A 13,419-nucleotide genomic window follows, 5' to 3' on the forward strand; every position below is an offset into this window, starting at 1 on the left:
TGTGATTTATTGATTCAGACAAGAATTAAATCTGCGTTTCACAAAGAATCAGTCATCATTAAATTAATGGTAATCCATTCAGACAAATCTAACTTTTATGATTTACATTCAAGACATTTTCAATATTATAATATTTCGTTTTCTTTATTTTATTTTGCCTTTGAGAGAAACATATTAAAAACACATGTCTACTCCTTTCTATAACGCAACGTTTACAGTTACAATTAAATATAACGTTTGAGCAAAAACGATTGTAACATTTTTTTTTTTTAAAGTGCTACCTATATAATTATTGGTCTTGTGGGCTCCACGTAATATCAGTAGGCGTATCAAAAATGAAGGTAAAGCAGATATTATTATTAGTAGTAGTAGTATTTATTTATTTATTTATTTATTTATTTATTTATTTATTTATTTCTTAGCAGGCGACTTACAGTCGTAAACAAAAATACATTTCAAGAATCACAGTACAAGTAATAATACAATTAAGAGCAAGATAAAAAAAAATACAATGACTTATTTATTTATTTTTCTGAAATGACATGTGCTCCATGTCTACAAAATGTAACATGATATGGTTTGCTGTGATTCTTCTTTTTTTTTTATCTCACTTGTTGGTAGGAAAATCTAAAAAATATATACAAAAAAATAGAAAGAGTGAGCTTGTTTACTTTATTTCTGAGGATCTTTTGGGCTCTCATTTTTGAATAGCCAGATTGTTGCAACAGGGTGTATTTCCTACATTTTTGCTTTGGAAATGGACTCTTCTTATTAAATAATAATTTGAAGTTGTCAGAGGTCATGTGATAGGAAATTTTCATTTCTTTAGAACTGGTGCATTGTAAACAAAACGTTTAAAATTTAAATTTAAAAAATGGCATGTACCATATTTTAAACACGTTTTAGAGTGGGTGTATTTATAACACGTTTATTCGCTAACAATTAAAATAAACACTGACATGGGTTTAAAATATTTTGCGAACGACTGATGTTTGATGTTTACAGTGCGCTGTTACATAGTAACATTTAGGCCTTTTTTTTAAATGTTCACCACACAACAGATTCTTGAAATGTGTATTTGTATTTCTACGATGCTTTTCAACCTGCGTTTATAACATCATACTCGTATCTATCTATCTATCTACAGTATTATCTATCGAGCATTGCATTTTCAGTCCAGAGGTCGAACGATAATTTATTACCATCAATATGAGTATCTGTATACAGAGATAGGCTATTGTGCATTTGCTGATTAAAGTTGCTGTACAAAATAATTAATATGACAGCAAAAAATATGACTACAATCATATATGTTCTGGTTAGAAATAAAAGTGCTTGTAAACCAGGCGTTCCTCAAATCCCGGCTCATTCACGGACTCATTGTGTGACCCTGAGCAAGCCACTTACCCCCTTGTGCTCCGTCTTTCGGGTGAGACGTTGTTCTAAGTGACTCTGCAGCTGATGCATAGTTTACACACCCTATAGTCTTTGTAAGTTGCCTTGGGTAAAGGCGTCTGCTAGATAAATAAACAAATAATAATATATTTTAAAACGTTTATTAAAATAATTCCATACAACGTCAAAAATGTATTGTGGACAGTCGACTAAGCCTACATAGGTGACCCTCTTGTTTACATTGCAGGTAAGCAGTATAATAAGCATTCACAACATTGCATTAGGTAAAATACACTTTTAAACAATATAATACGTTTATTCTTACAATTAAACGTATTCCAATTATTTAGCTAAAAATCAAGGGATATCCAAAATAAATCGTCAAAAAAGTTATGTTAATCACTTTTTGGTAGAAAGTATTTGACTATGAGTTTCCTACTAAAAGCACAGGGCTATAGGGGTGCCCTGCGGTTGAACTTGGTATATAGACGATCATTTTCGATCCACCTAATTTTGCTTAATTGCAAAACTATGTCCTGGACCAAATCAAAACTTTGACCCACCGGCTAATCGCAAATTACAAACCTAGTATTAATGGCGGGTTCACTCTGGGGTAGAAGGAATAACCTTCTGACAAACAAAAAAGACGCCATCAGTACCAGTTTAGTAATTTGCGATTAGCGGGGGTCAAAGTTTTGATTTGGTCCCGGTCTATGCTGCGGTTATTAACATACAGCAAAGACAGGCTAAAGAAAATTAGATTGTGGTTTATCTCTATTTTTCTTTTCTTTTTCTTTTCTTGAGGATATTATATTTTGAAAAAATAGAAATGCATTTTATTACAAGATAATCTATAGTTTTCCTTCTATAAGATATATTGATAACGTGTTTTAAAATAAACGTGTAATGCTAACTAACGGGGAAACAAAATCACCCTGGTGTTCTTACTGAGAAAAGTTACAGAGATATTAACAAAATACCTTGTGGGGGCGGGGGGCGACTTTCTGTAGGGGGGGGGGGGGGGGGGCAAAGGGGGGAACTTTCTGTACCGGTATTTTGGTTACTTCTGGTTTTTAATGTACAGCAGTGTAATGTATTAGCGACACAATGTATACTATTTCCAACTGGTCAAAATAGTATTAGAAAAAAAACCAAAAAGACAATACCAACTAATAACAATACAAAAATTAATCACAGTTTTGTGACAGCATTAAAAACCTATACCACATGGCGACTTAACATGACACACAATAATAGTATATAGCATATAACCTACACGAAATATAGCCTAGCTATAGCCTGCACGAAATATAGCCTATGTAGCTATAGACTGCACGAAATATATTATATGCAATAATAGCCCGCATTGAAAAGATAAACAATTGAGCTCCCACGCACCTAATGGGAAGAAGTCTTGGGAGCTCAAAAAGCATATGGCCAGATTCATAGAACATTGTCATTTTTAAAATATAAAATTGTCCAGTTTTAAAATTATAAGTAAAACATACATTATACTCAATTATAGTTCCCAAATTACCATTCTTTCTTTCTTTTTTTAATATATAGTGTATCGATATCCCTAAACTTCTTATTAACTTAATTAACCCGAAACTTTTTCTCCTCTTAAAAATAATTTGTAATTGAAGTAGGCTACAGGCCTGCTGTATTTGTATTTCTGCCATTGCTGCATCTTAGTATAGTATGATATATAATGATGTCTAAAAATATTTATGAACAACCTATTGCACATATTTTTTGGCAAACAAAAGGAACTTAAAAATGAATAAGAGGCATGTGAACTGTAATGGTCGGTAAAGTTGTGTAGCAACAGTAGAGTCATTTTTAACAACAAAGGCGGGGGGGGGGGGGGGGGGCGCACTCGACAAAACTTTTAATTTATGCGTTGTTGCACGCGAAGAAGTTTCTTTTCCTTCTGCCTTTGGTTTTGAAACCATATTTTGACCTGACGAGAAAGAGAAGAACAACAAAATCAGTTTTCACAATTAATAAATGGATCGTAGTGTAATTGTCAGGTCACATTATAAAATATGAATAAAAAAGTCTCACCTGTCTTTCTGTCAGAGAGAGTTTTGATGAAATGTTTAATCTAATTTCAGGGGAAACGAATTTATCCAAAAGCTTTTTCCAGCTCAGCCCTTAGATGTTTGCTGTATGGAATTCTATTTTTTCTCTGTCTCGTGGGTGTCTTTGGGCACAAACATGGGAACCCTAATACTAAAAGTGGAAGAAAAATAATTAGGTTTCGTCACAGTGTATTTGTACAGACTAGGCCCTGCAAGGCCTTACTAAAGCGACAGCTGTACTTGCAAAACTGTGTATCATCACAGTTCTATTGATACAGCTAAATACTGCATGTTTAGTTATATTTAACAACAAACAAACAAACAAAAACAAAAACAAACAAACGAAAAAAAATAAATAATAAAAACACAAACCTAAAGCTCTTGGGACTGTGCGTATTCCAACGTGGGGAGACCCCGAAGACACTCCATAGCAATGTGAATGACCAATGTGAGGCTTGGCCAGGCTTAATTTTGGTTCTGTGTAAAGCGGCTCTACCTGGCCTGGGTAGGCAGGTGATCCCCGAGAGTAGTCTAAGGCCAGTAATGATATATGGGAGAGCATGCTGGGTATTCGTTTCGATTATAGGTGTTCTGACAATGACTAATGAAGATATATGTCTGCCGTTTGGAATCGGTTTGTAGAGTATCCGGACGCCTCAGGTAAAACTCCAGTTCGTTCTCTCTCTCTGCACTTCCATGGGATACATGGTAGAAACCAAAATAACTCCAGTCTGTTGTCGGATCTAAAGGAGAAGGAGTCTCAGAGGAAAGAACGCCCATTCTTCCAGAACACATTTTTTCAATGGGCCTCGTCCCATCTTGCAATATTCCACCTCTAACGCTAGATGGCTCTAGGAGTTTGTATTGTGGAGAACTGGGATCCATCCGATGTTATAGTCAAGAGTATACCTTCTTTCAAGCTGCAAGCAGGCTCCAACGTAGCACCTGTGGTTTGAAATAGTTTCTCAAAGGGCTTTGAAGAATAGGAAACCAAACCAGACAATCTCCGTGTAAACTGCAATCTGTACTGTCTTTAAGTGCAAACTACTTGGTGCTTTTATGGGTTGAAACCAAGTGCAACGTGTAGTAAAACTGGCACAGCCACTCTGCAAATTAAACTTTAGTCTACTAACGTCAAGGACAAAGCGACTAAGCGACATTACTGACTGCCGCAGTTGTACCAGAAATCCCATGTTGACACAAGGTCACGGTTGATTGGTGGCGTTCCTCTTGTTTTTCAATTGGTTCTTCTTGACCTGTGAGCCGCTACAGTGGTTAATCGTTTCGGATGCCTTATCGACGTGAGTGACGAATTCTTTAAATGTTATATTAATTGCAAGTTATCGCCTGTGTGGTATGAAGTGTGGAATCTAACATAAAATACTACTACTACTACTACTACTACTACTACTACTAATAATAATAATAATAATAATAATAATAATAATAATAATAATAATAATCTGCAAAATATGCTTGCGTCACACTTAATACATTTATGGAGTTTTGTAAGGCCTTTGTAACCCATAATGCTTTACAATTACTCCTTTCAGCAATTACATTAGACATTAGAATACATATTTCGTCTATGGGGCCTCCGACATTCTTTGGTCAAATTAAAATCTTGTAAACATGCTTAGGATATTGTATAGTTTTTTAAACAGTCAACGTTTCCCATTTAAGTGCAATGTGAGTAAGATATATAAGATATACAATAGCGTATATATGCTCTTGGATGAAGACTATTTTTGCATCCTGAGCCACTCGAAAACAAAAGGCGTAATACTGCAGTAGTGACGTCAACATGCCATATTCCTCTACTCTAGAAGATTATACTTGACCTTTGACACATATTTGACTCCTGTGCACCCCGAGACCACTTTCAAACAAAATGTCTCGTTTTAAATCACTCGACAACACCCACAATTCGTGTTTTTAGGCACTTTAAACAAATCTGGGTGTTAAAGGAAGGAGTTTGTGAGCAGAATCAACCCTGAAATCATAGATCAGTGCCCTTTTTGTACAGAGCAAGACACAGTGTGCTATTTATTTAGTGATTGTTCAAGGCTGACTCCCTTGTTTGACCGGCTCAAAAATGTATTAGCGGCTATTGGATTATATTTTACAAAATAAGGTTACATTTTTTGAGTAAAATATAATAAAAAAAAAACAAACAACTTATGTCTGTTGCTTGGCTAACTTTATCGTGGACCAAGCCAAACTAGCTATTTTAAAATCACACAAGTCAAAGAGAGGGGGGTTGGGCGTTCACAATGTGTTGTGTATTTTAAGGGTACTGATAGTTACCAGGCTTAAAATTGATGTTAAATTTTACAAAGGGATACGCGACCTGGAGAATTTTAAAATAAAATGGTGTATTAACAATGCTCTTTGTGAGCTTAGTGAGGTTGATGAATTGAGTTTTAATTTGTGAAAAATGTGTAGTTTTCAGACTGATTCATTCTGCTCCTTTTGTTTTGATGGTAATGTCATTGTTTATATTTATATAATTGATTTATTAAAGAGCTTTTAAAAAGTCAAAAAAGTCTCTCTCTCTCTCTCTCTCTCTCTCTCTCATGCCTTCAGACGAAGTTGGTCTAAGAATAAGAAAATACAACAGTAGGAGAAATAGATATAAACAGAAGAAAGAAATACTCATTTTACTATTCCTTCTTTGAGACTTGACCGCTTTGTACATCAGATTCCTCTTACATTTTGTTTAAAACCCTTATTAACAAAACAAAAAACAAACACAACGTGTTTTATCAGGTGTTGCAGCGACTGTCAATTAATAAAAAAAAACACAGCTTATTGTAATTATACAATAATTAATCTCAAACCCTATATATTAAAACACTTAGAATACAGCCTTATATTCTGTTATACGTTAGCCTACATATCATTAACTTACAGTTATTCAATACTTAAGATTGGAAGACATTGAAAGACATTGGAATGTAATTCTCAACCCCGGCCACCTGAAGATTCAAATTGGCAAACAAAGATTTGTTAACCCCCCCCCAAAAAAAAAAAAAACATTTTACATGCATGTTTAGAGTTATGGAGTTTCATTAAGTCCATGTGGTTCCATAGATTTTAAGTACAAATCCAAAATGACTCTCTCCTCATTAGCAGATTAATTGTATTACCACCTCTCTCAGAAACTGAGACTTTTTCGAGTCCTATCAATTTAGGACCTGAGGCAGAGCCATGATTCATGGCTTTATAATGTCTCGCTATCGCACAATCCATATTGTTATTTCGTATTGCAGCCTTATGTTCTGCCATACTCATTTTTGTCTGTCCTACATAAACTAAGACACACGTGCATTTAAGCATATATATATATATATATATATACCACATGGGTTGTATTACAATTGATAAACCTTGTATTCTGTAATTACGACCAGTGTGGTGGTGTTCTGCGTGTTAGAACAGTGAACACATCTTTCACACATATACTGTTTTAGTAACACAATTGTCATTAGATGGTATTGATTTATACATAGAAGCGACCAACGCATCCTTAATATTCCTGCCACGTCTAAAACAAAATCTAGGTAGAAGGGACGACGTTGAGGATCTATCAATTACACACAATATATATATATATATATATATATATATATATATATATATATATATATATATATATATATATATATATAAATGATTTTTTTTTTTTTTTTTACAAAACTCTCCCCTGTCAAATACAAATAAACTGTTGGGGGCGCCAAAGGATGCTTAAGCAGATTTTCCCTTTTCCACCTGCTCATCCCCTCCTCTGCCTGCCCACACTGCACCACAACCTCCGCCAAACAGGACGCGCACACACAATCAACCCAGGGCAACATACAGACCACGCCACCACTGTGTCGCTTATTATAGTCTACGAGTATATTCAATATTTGCATTATATTACTTCAAAATTATGAAAGTAATGCATATATATATATATATATATATATATATATATATATATATATATATATATATATATATATATATATATATATATATCCTTCAAACGCTTTATTGTGGTGTTTTGTTTTTGTTTTGTTTTTTACAGGCTATGGCAAATTGTGTAAAAGCACTGGATATGGAACCGATTTTGTATTTTCTTATGTTTGGTATTTTTCAAAATTGCGCTGGTGTGTCAAGCTATTTAAAAAAAAAAAAAAACAACAACTAGATAGTATGGTCTAGAATTGCAGAAAACTAGAAGTGTCCACATCACCTTTTCAGTTATTTGTATCAATAAACATGATCAGATCATTTTAGATTTGGATTAAAATATCAATCCATAACGCTTAAAACAAACAACAGCCTATTCAAATGGGAATGTGTTCAAGAAGTGATTTGTATAATTCATAGCAATCATTCATAATATAAATGACATTACCAGATTAAAATATGCAAGCTATCCTATTGTTTAATGTTACCGAAGGCTAACTGTTAAAAGCTAAATTAAACTTTCCCTGATCTCTGAAGTTTACTTTGTCTATCGAGCGTTTAGTGTAGAAAATTAAAGTGTTCCATTGATTATGAAAGATACTCCAATAATTACAACCAAAAATTCATCTGCATTATCATCGTTGTCATCAGCGTCATCATGACCAGTACAATCAACACTGGAAAAGGATATAAGAATGAAACGCTTTGATGGTGTTTATCCCACTTCTGTATACAATATAATTGGACTGTTCACGTTATATATTATTGGAAACAGCTGTTTTAAAATATGCCTATATGCTTTTTTACATTCACAATTTGTACATTTTTTTAATAGTGTCTTGGGGAATACAGTTGTGGACATTTAACCGAAATGTAGCTATCCAACACGACGTGGATTATATAGGACTATTATCAAGAGATTTTAACTAAATATTTTGAAATCACATCTCTAAAATGTAAGTACAATTCAGAACAGAGATTGCACAAAAATTACAATAGTTTTGTAATAGATATTCAATAAAGGTAATAAAATAATAAAATACAACACATGTTCGCAATCCTTTAGTTCAAATGCGGAATAAAATAGGAAAATATTAAATATCGTACAAAATAATGCTATAATTATATTTTAAAATCCACGTCTATTGATATAAAATATCATAACCATGAAGTATTCGGAAGAGGCTCAGATATTTTATATGTATTTAATGTTGCGTGTAAACCGAATAAACTAACGGGATGGGGAAGGAATATAACATTTTTCCATTTCACACATTATAACAGAAACAGTTGGTTGCATTTAACATTTTACACACTAGCATTTGTTTCTGAACCTACAAGATTTGTGTTAAATAAATCAGTGATGGTAACGAATGAAAATAAAAACGGGCAACAAAACAAAATCCGAGTGTGATGATATAGCTAAATGAAGAAGGAAATGTTACACTATTCATTCTATTAATCAGGCTGTCAATTTCACTCCAGAGGCCAAACCCCAGAGCAATCCTCGCAGGCTCTGATCAGGCTAAAGACAACTGCTCTCGTCTCTTGTTCACTTCTTCTCTATCTCTCTACCTGGATGTATTCGTCTGCCCACAGGCCGCCTTCATCATCCACTGACAGCCACTTGTATTTATTTGCTTATGAACCTGTTACAATAAATGATTATTCGAACAGCGTCATCCGTACCTTAATGACGAGCACTACCTTTTTTTTCTGATGAATGACATTTCGGACTAGAAAGGATGCATGGGTCATTTTGACCAGTCATTCCCTCGCATTGGCATTCCACTATTTTGCGCCTTGCTCAAAGGACATAATAACATTTAGAGATACTTGCAGGGCTGAATGTGAATTAGCCCCTGCCGCAACTCATCATTAGCAGAAGACCAACCCTGCAACTTTGGCTTTTTCTATAAAGCTCAGATGATGGAAAGAATAAGAAAAGAGATGATTCTGATGGAAAGGGGGCTGCACAGCCCCGCTGCTGGTAAAAGGCTTTCGAATTTGTCAGACTCAGCTGGAAATGCAGTGTTGGAGGCCCTAGAAAATTCTCAACACAGTGGTCGCCTCAGCCCCAGACTTACTTCTGCATCTCTGCATAACAATGTAGGGGATGTTCCTGCCAAAAGCAAGTTCGAGATAGACAGTTTGTTCAATACTCATCATCAGAACAGCGACAATAATTCTTCTTCAGAAATTTCTTCGTCTGAAAACAGGAAAAAAATCACCCTGTACCCAGAAGTTCACGAGACAGACATGGACAGTGATGTCGAGGTGGGCTGCGCAGCTCACCGCTCCCCAAACAGCCTCAGTGCCGCCCAGCACAAAGAAAACAAAGGTATTTGATCATATTTATATGTATGATCTATTATTTCTTAAATACAGATATTATTTTTTTTGTAATAAATCTAATCATAATTTAGCTGATGTCCCATAAGAAGATTACATTATATTTTCGTTAAATATAGAGTTTTTTTTCCTGTTTCTTAGCAAGCAACAGCAAAACTAAAAAGTACGTTGGTATATCATGCAAATTGCTCACTGAAAACACATCATCTACAGACACTTACGCTATTTCTATAGATTTATTTATTTTTTGTTATTGAATATGCATATTTCATTTATAGCGAAATACGTTTGCTATTAAACATTAACAAAAATATTAAAGTAGGCTACATTATGATTGTAAAACACTTTGCTAGGCGTTGAGTGTATTCGCTTCGGTCACACAAGTATTTTAAAATGTAAGCGATAAAAGTTTGATGATATATTTTTCTATTCCATGTAACGCTTACTATATATAACTATATATATATATATATATATATATATATATATATATATATATATATATATATATATAGTTATATATATATATATACACACACACACACACACACACACACACACACACACACACACACACACACACACACACACACACACACATAGTCCTAAATAAAAAGGCAATTAATATGATTATAGTTGTTTTTGATTTACAGAAAACAAGCTTTATTGACTATTTATTAGGGTTTTATCATTTGTATCACAGCTTGCAACGTAATAAAATACTGTAAAATATTGAATATTAAATATAACTATATATCATTCTAAATCCTGCTATTTTTTCTTTTTTCTAGTTTTTTCAGATAGTAATTCAGCAACCTCCAACACAAGCTCCTCTTCCATGTCCAACGTGAATATAAACGGTAATTCAATAGGCAGTTCATGTTCCAATAATGATCAGGTGAGAAGGTACCGGACAGCTTTCACCAGAGAACAAATCGGCAGGCTCGAGAAAGAGTTCTACAGAGAAAATTACGTATCGAGACCAAGAAGATGTGAACTGGCGGCATCTTTAAATCTACCAGAGACGACGATTAAGGTATATTTCAATCATTAAAAAAAATGTGGTATTAAAAATCTATATTTAATAACACAATCTGGTTAAATAAACACACCAAGACATAACAGAAATGGTCTATGTATATTTTTGGCAGGCTATAACAACATCAAGCGTAAAAGGGTTATTACATGTATTTCATCCGCGTATAATAATAGAAATGTACTCGCTGAAACCATATATTTTCAAAACAACCAGCGGACAGCTAAAATTATAATAAAACGTCCTAACATTATACAATATATCCTGTAATCTCACAGTAAATATATTCTTAAATAATAACGCAATGGCCCTCTTTGATATTGAGTAATAATTTTACTAGCTTTTATAAACAAATATGAAATAGGAATATGTTAATATCTGTTTAGATACTTACAAGATTAATAATTGTATTTTGTCATTAACTTCTGACCTCGGTTATGTTCATATCCAGCTGAAACAAATAACTACATTCAAAATTACGTCTTTACAGGGAATAGTGCCGTTTTGAAGACCCCGATTTAGTAGGCTATTTCTAGATATTTTAATGTTTTTTTTTTGTTTGTTTTTACGAGATATATATATATATATATATATATATATATATATATATATATATATATATATATATATATATATATATATATATATAAATTTATAGCTAGCATTTCAAACAGAAAACTGAAGCGGTATTTTTTGTAGTTTAGGCTATATAAACTATATACATTTCTACACCTATTTTAAGTTTTAAAAGAACACCCGTTAACTTTTATGTTAGTTTTACAGGTAGGCCTATGTTACTTTGTCGTCTTAAACATTACCTGTGTGTCATAACTGACGCAGGCAAGACCCTTTGTAGGTTATTTCCCAATGGAAGTTGTGAGGCTATAGCTGGGTGATAACATTTGTATTTTGTTATTTTTACATTACATTATATTCAATTTACAGATAAAAACGTGTTGCTACATTTAAACATGGTCACTATGAGTGAATTTATTTAAATTAACTTTCATCCTGAAAGGTGTCATTCAATATCTTCATTGTCTTCCTTGTGCTTTTTATCAGGTGTGGTTCCAAAATAGGCGGATGAAGGATAAGAGGCAACGCTTGGCCATGTCTTGGCCCCATCCAGCAGATCCAAGTTTTTACACCTATATGATGACGCACGCCGCTGCCACCGGAAGTCTTCCATACCCTTTCCATTCCCACATGCCTCTGCACTATTACCCGCACGTGGGTGTTACAGCTGCTGCTGCTGCAGCGGCTGCAACAGGTGCCGCTGCATCACCTTTTGCTACCTCCATCCGCCCTCTTGACACTTTCCGTGCCCTCTCGCATCCTTACTCCCGACCAGAACTGCTCTGTGGCTTTAGGCACCCAGGACTCTACCAGTCCACTGCGGGCTTGAATAGCTCAGCAGCAGCAGCAGCAGCTGCCGCCGCCGCCGCCGCTGCAACAGCTAGTGTGCCACCGGGCCCCAGTTCATGCTCTTGTCTCAGTTGTCACAGCAGTCAGGCAGCTGGCTCCCTGGGCTCCAGAAGCAGCGGTGCAGACTATACCTGTGCAGCAGCAGGGCAAAGGTCTGAAAGTGGATTTTTGCCTTATTCTGCTGCTGTGCTCAGTAAAACTGCTGTAACTTCACCAGACCAGAGAGAAGAAGCGTCATTAAACAGATAACTCATCTACCTGGTGGTTCAAAGGGGGTCTAAGTTGGGTCCAGACATGCTTCAGTTGTATATTTATTCAAGAATGTGTTTATTTATTTATTAAATGTAATTTGTTTTAAGAATACATATATTATTAATTGTTTTGTTTATTAAGACTATTGTACCTCGTCTTGCATACCACAAATGCAACGCGAATACACAATTACGTCACTTAGGTTGTGTGACGGGTTTATAGAAAATATAACAAATTATTGATAAGCCAAAACCTACACACCTGTTTGATGCTTTATACAATTATTTTGTTGAAAATACTTTTGGAATTAAAATCAATAACCCTGTAGAGCAAGTTAAAGGCAATTGACGGCTTTCCTAATAATAATAATAATAATAATAATAATAATAATAATAATAATAATAAATACATGTTATTTAGTCCTCATCTCAGATCCTAATGCACATACCAGTTTTTCCAGTTAATTATTCAATTAATTACTGTATTTTGCTCTATTTTTATCATTTCGATTATTTCCTGTTCAAGATGAATGTATTTCCTACATAATTTAACTGTTCGTGTATTTATTATACATTATTGTGGTTAATTGATCATTTTGAAAAAAAAAATGCATATGGGGTATTTGAGCAAACATGGCTGTGCCACTTTTTGCCTCGGAGAGCTACCACTGGTATTAATGAGCTGCTCTACCAAACCACTAGCACTAAAGGGACTTCCCTGAACTTCCAACAAGGCACATCAAATCCGACATAGCTACCGCCATGTCAACTCTGATGCTAATAATGTGAAAATGATGACGAAAATTGCCAATCATGTACCTTGATGGACCTCCTTTGAATGTGGAATTGGAAAAAAAATCTTCCCTGCACTGAGACCGGCTGTCAAATACTAACAACCCGCTAAGGGAAGTCATTAGAA

General features: G+C 34.4%; 2 protein-coding genes across 2 annotated transcripts in view; one reads left to right on the forward strand and one right to left on the reverse strand.

The window, feature by feature from the left end:
• Nucleotides 1–3,286: 3,286 nt before the first annotated feature.
• LOC117406778 (homeobox protein CDX-1-like) lies at nt 3,287–4,364 on the reverse strand. The gene is given in 7 exon segments (XM_059031327.1): nt 3,287–3,358; nt 3,463–3,529; nt 3,531–3,630; nt 3,852–4,013; nt 4,016–4,089; nt 4,091–4,164; nt 4,167–4,364. Coding segments are annotated over 7 exon segments (747 nt in total).
• A 4,622-nt stretch (nt 4,365–8,986) lies between these two features.
• Nucleotides 8,987–13,419, forward strand: part of LOC117401608 (homeobox even-skipped homolog protein 2-like) — a 5,507-nt gene continuing 1,074 nt past the window's right edge. Inside the window, exons 1-3 of the mRNA XM_034002365.3 lie at nt 8,987–9,777; nt 10,580–10,824; nt 11,887–13,419. The exon at nt 11,887–13,419 is cut by the window's right edge and continues 1,074 nt beyond it. Coding sequence (XP_033858256.2) covers nt 9,363–9,777; nt 10,580–10,824; nt 11,887–12,498 — 1,272 coding nt within the window. The 5' untranslated portion in view covers nt 8,987–9,362 and the 3' untranslated portion in view covers nt 12,499–13,419. The remainder of the gene's footprint in view (nt 9,778–10,579; nt 10,825–11,886) is intronic.

Source organism: Acipenser ruthenus, chromosome 10 (assembly GCF_902713425.1).
Source record: "Acipenser ruthenus chromosome 10, fAciRut3.2 maternal haplotype, whole genome shotgun sequence".
NCBI lineage: Eukaryota > Metazoa > Chordata > Actinopteri > Acipenseriformes > Acipenseridae > Acipenser > Acipenser ruthenus.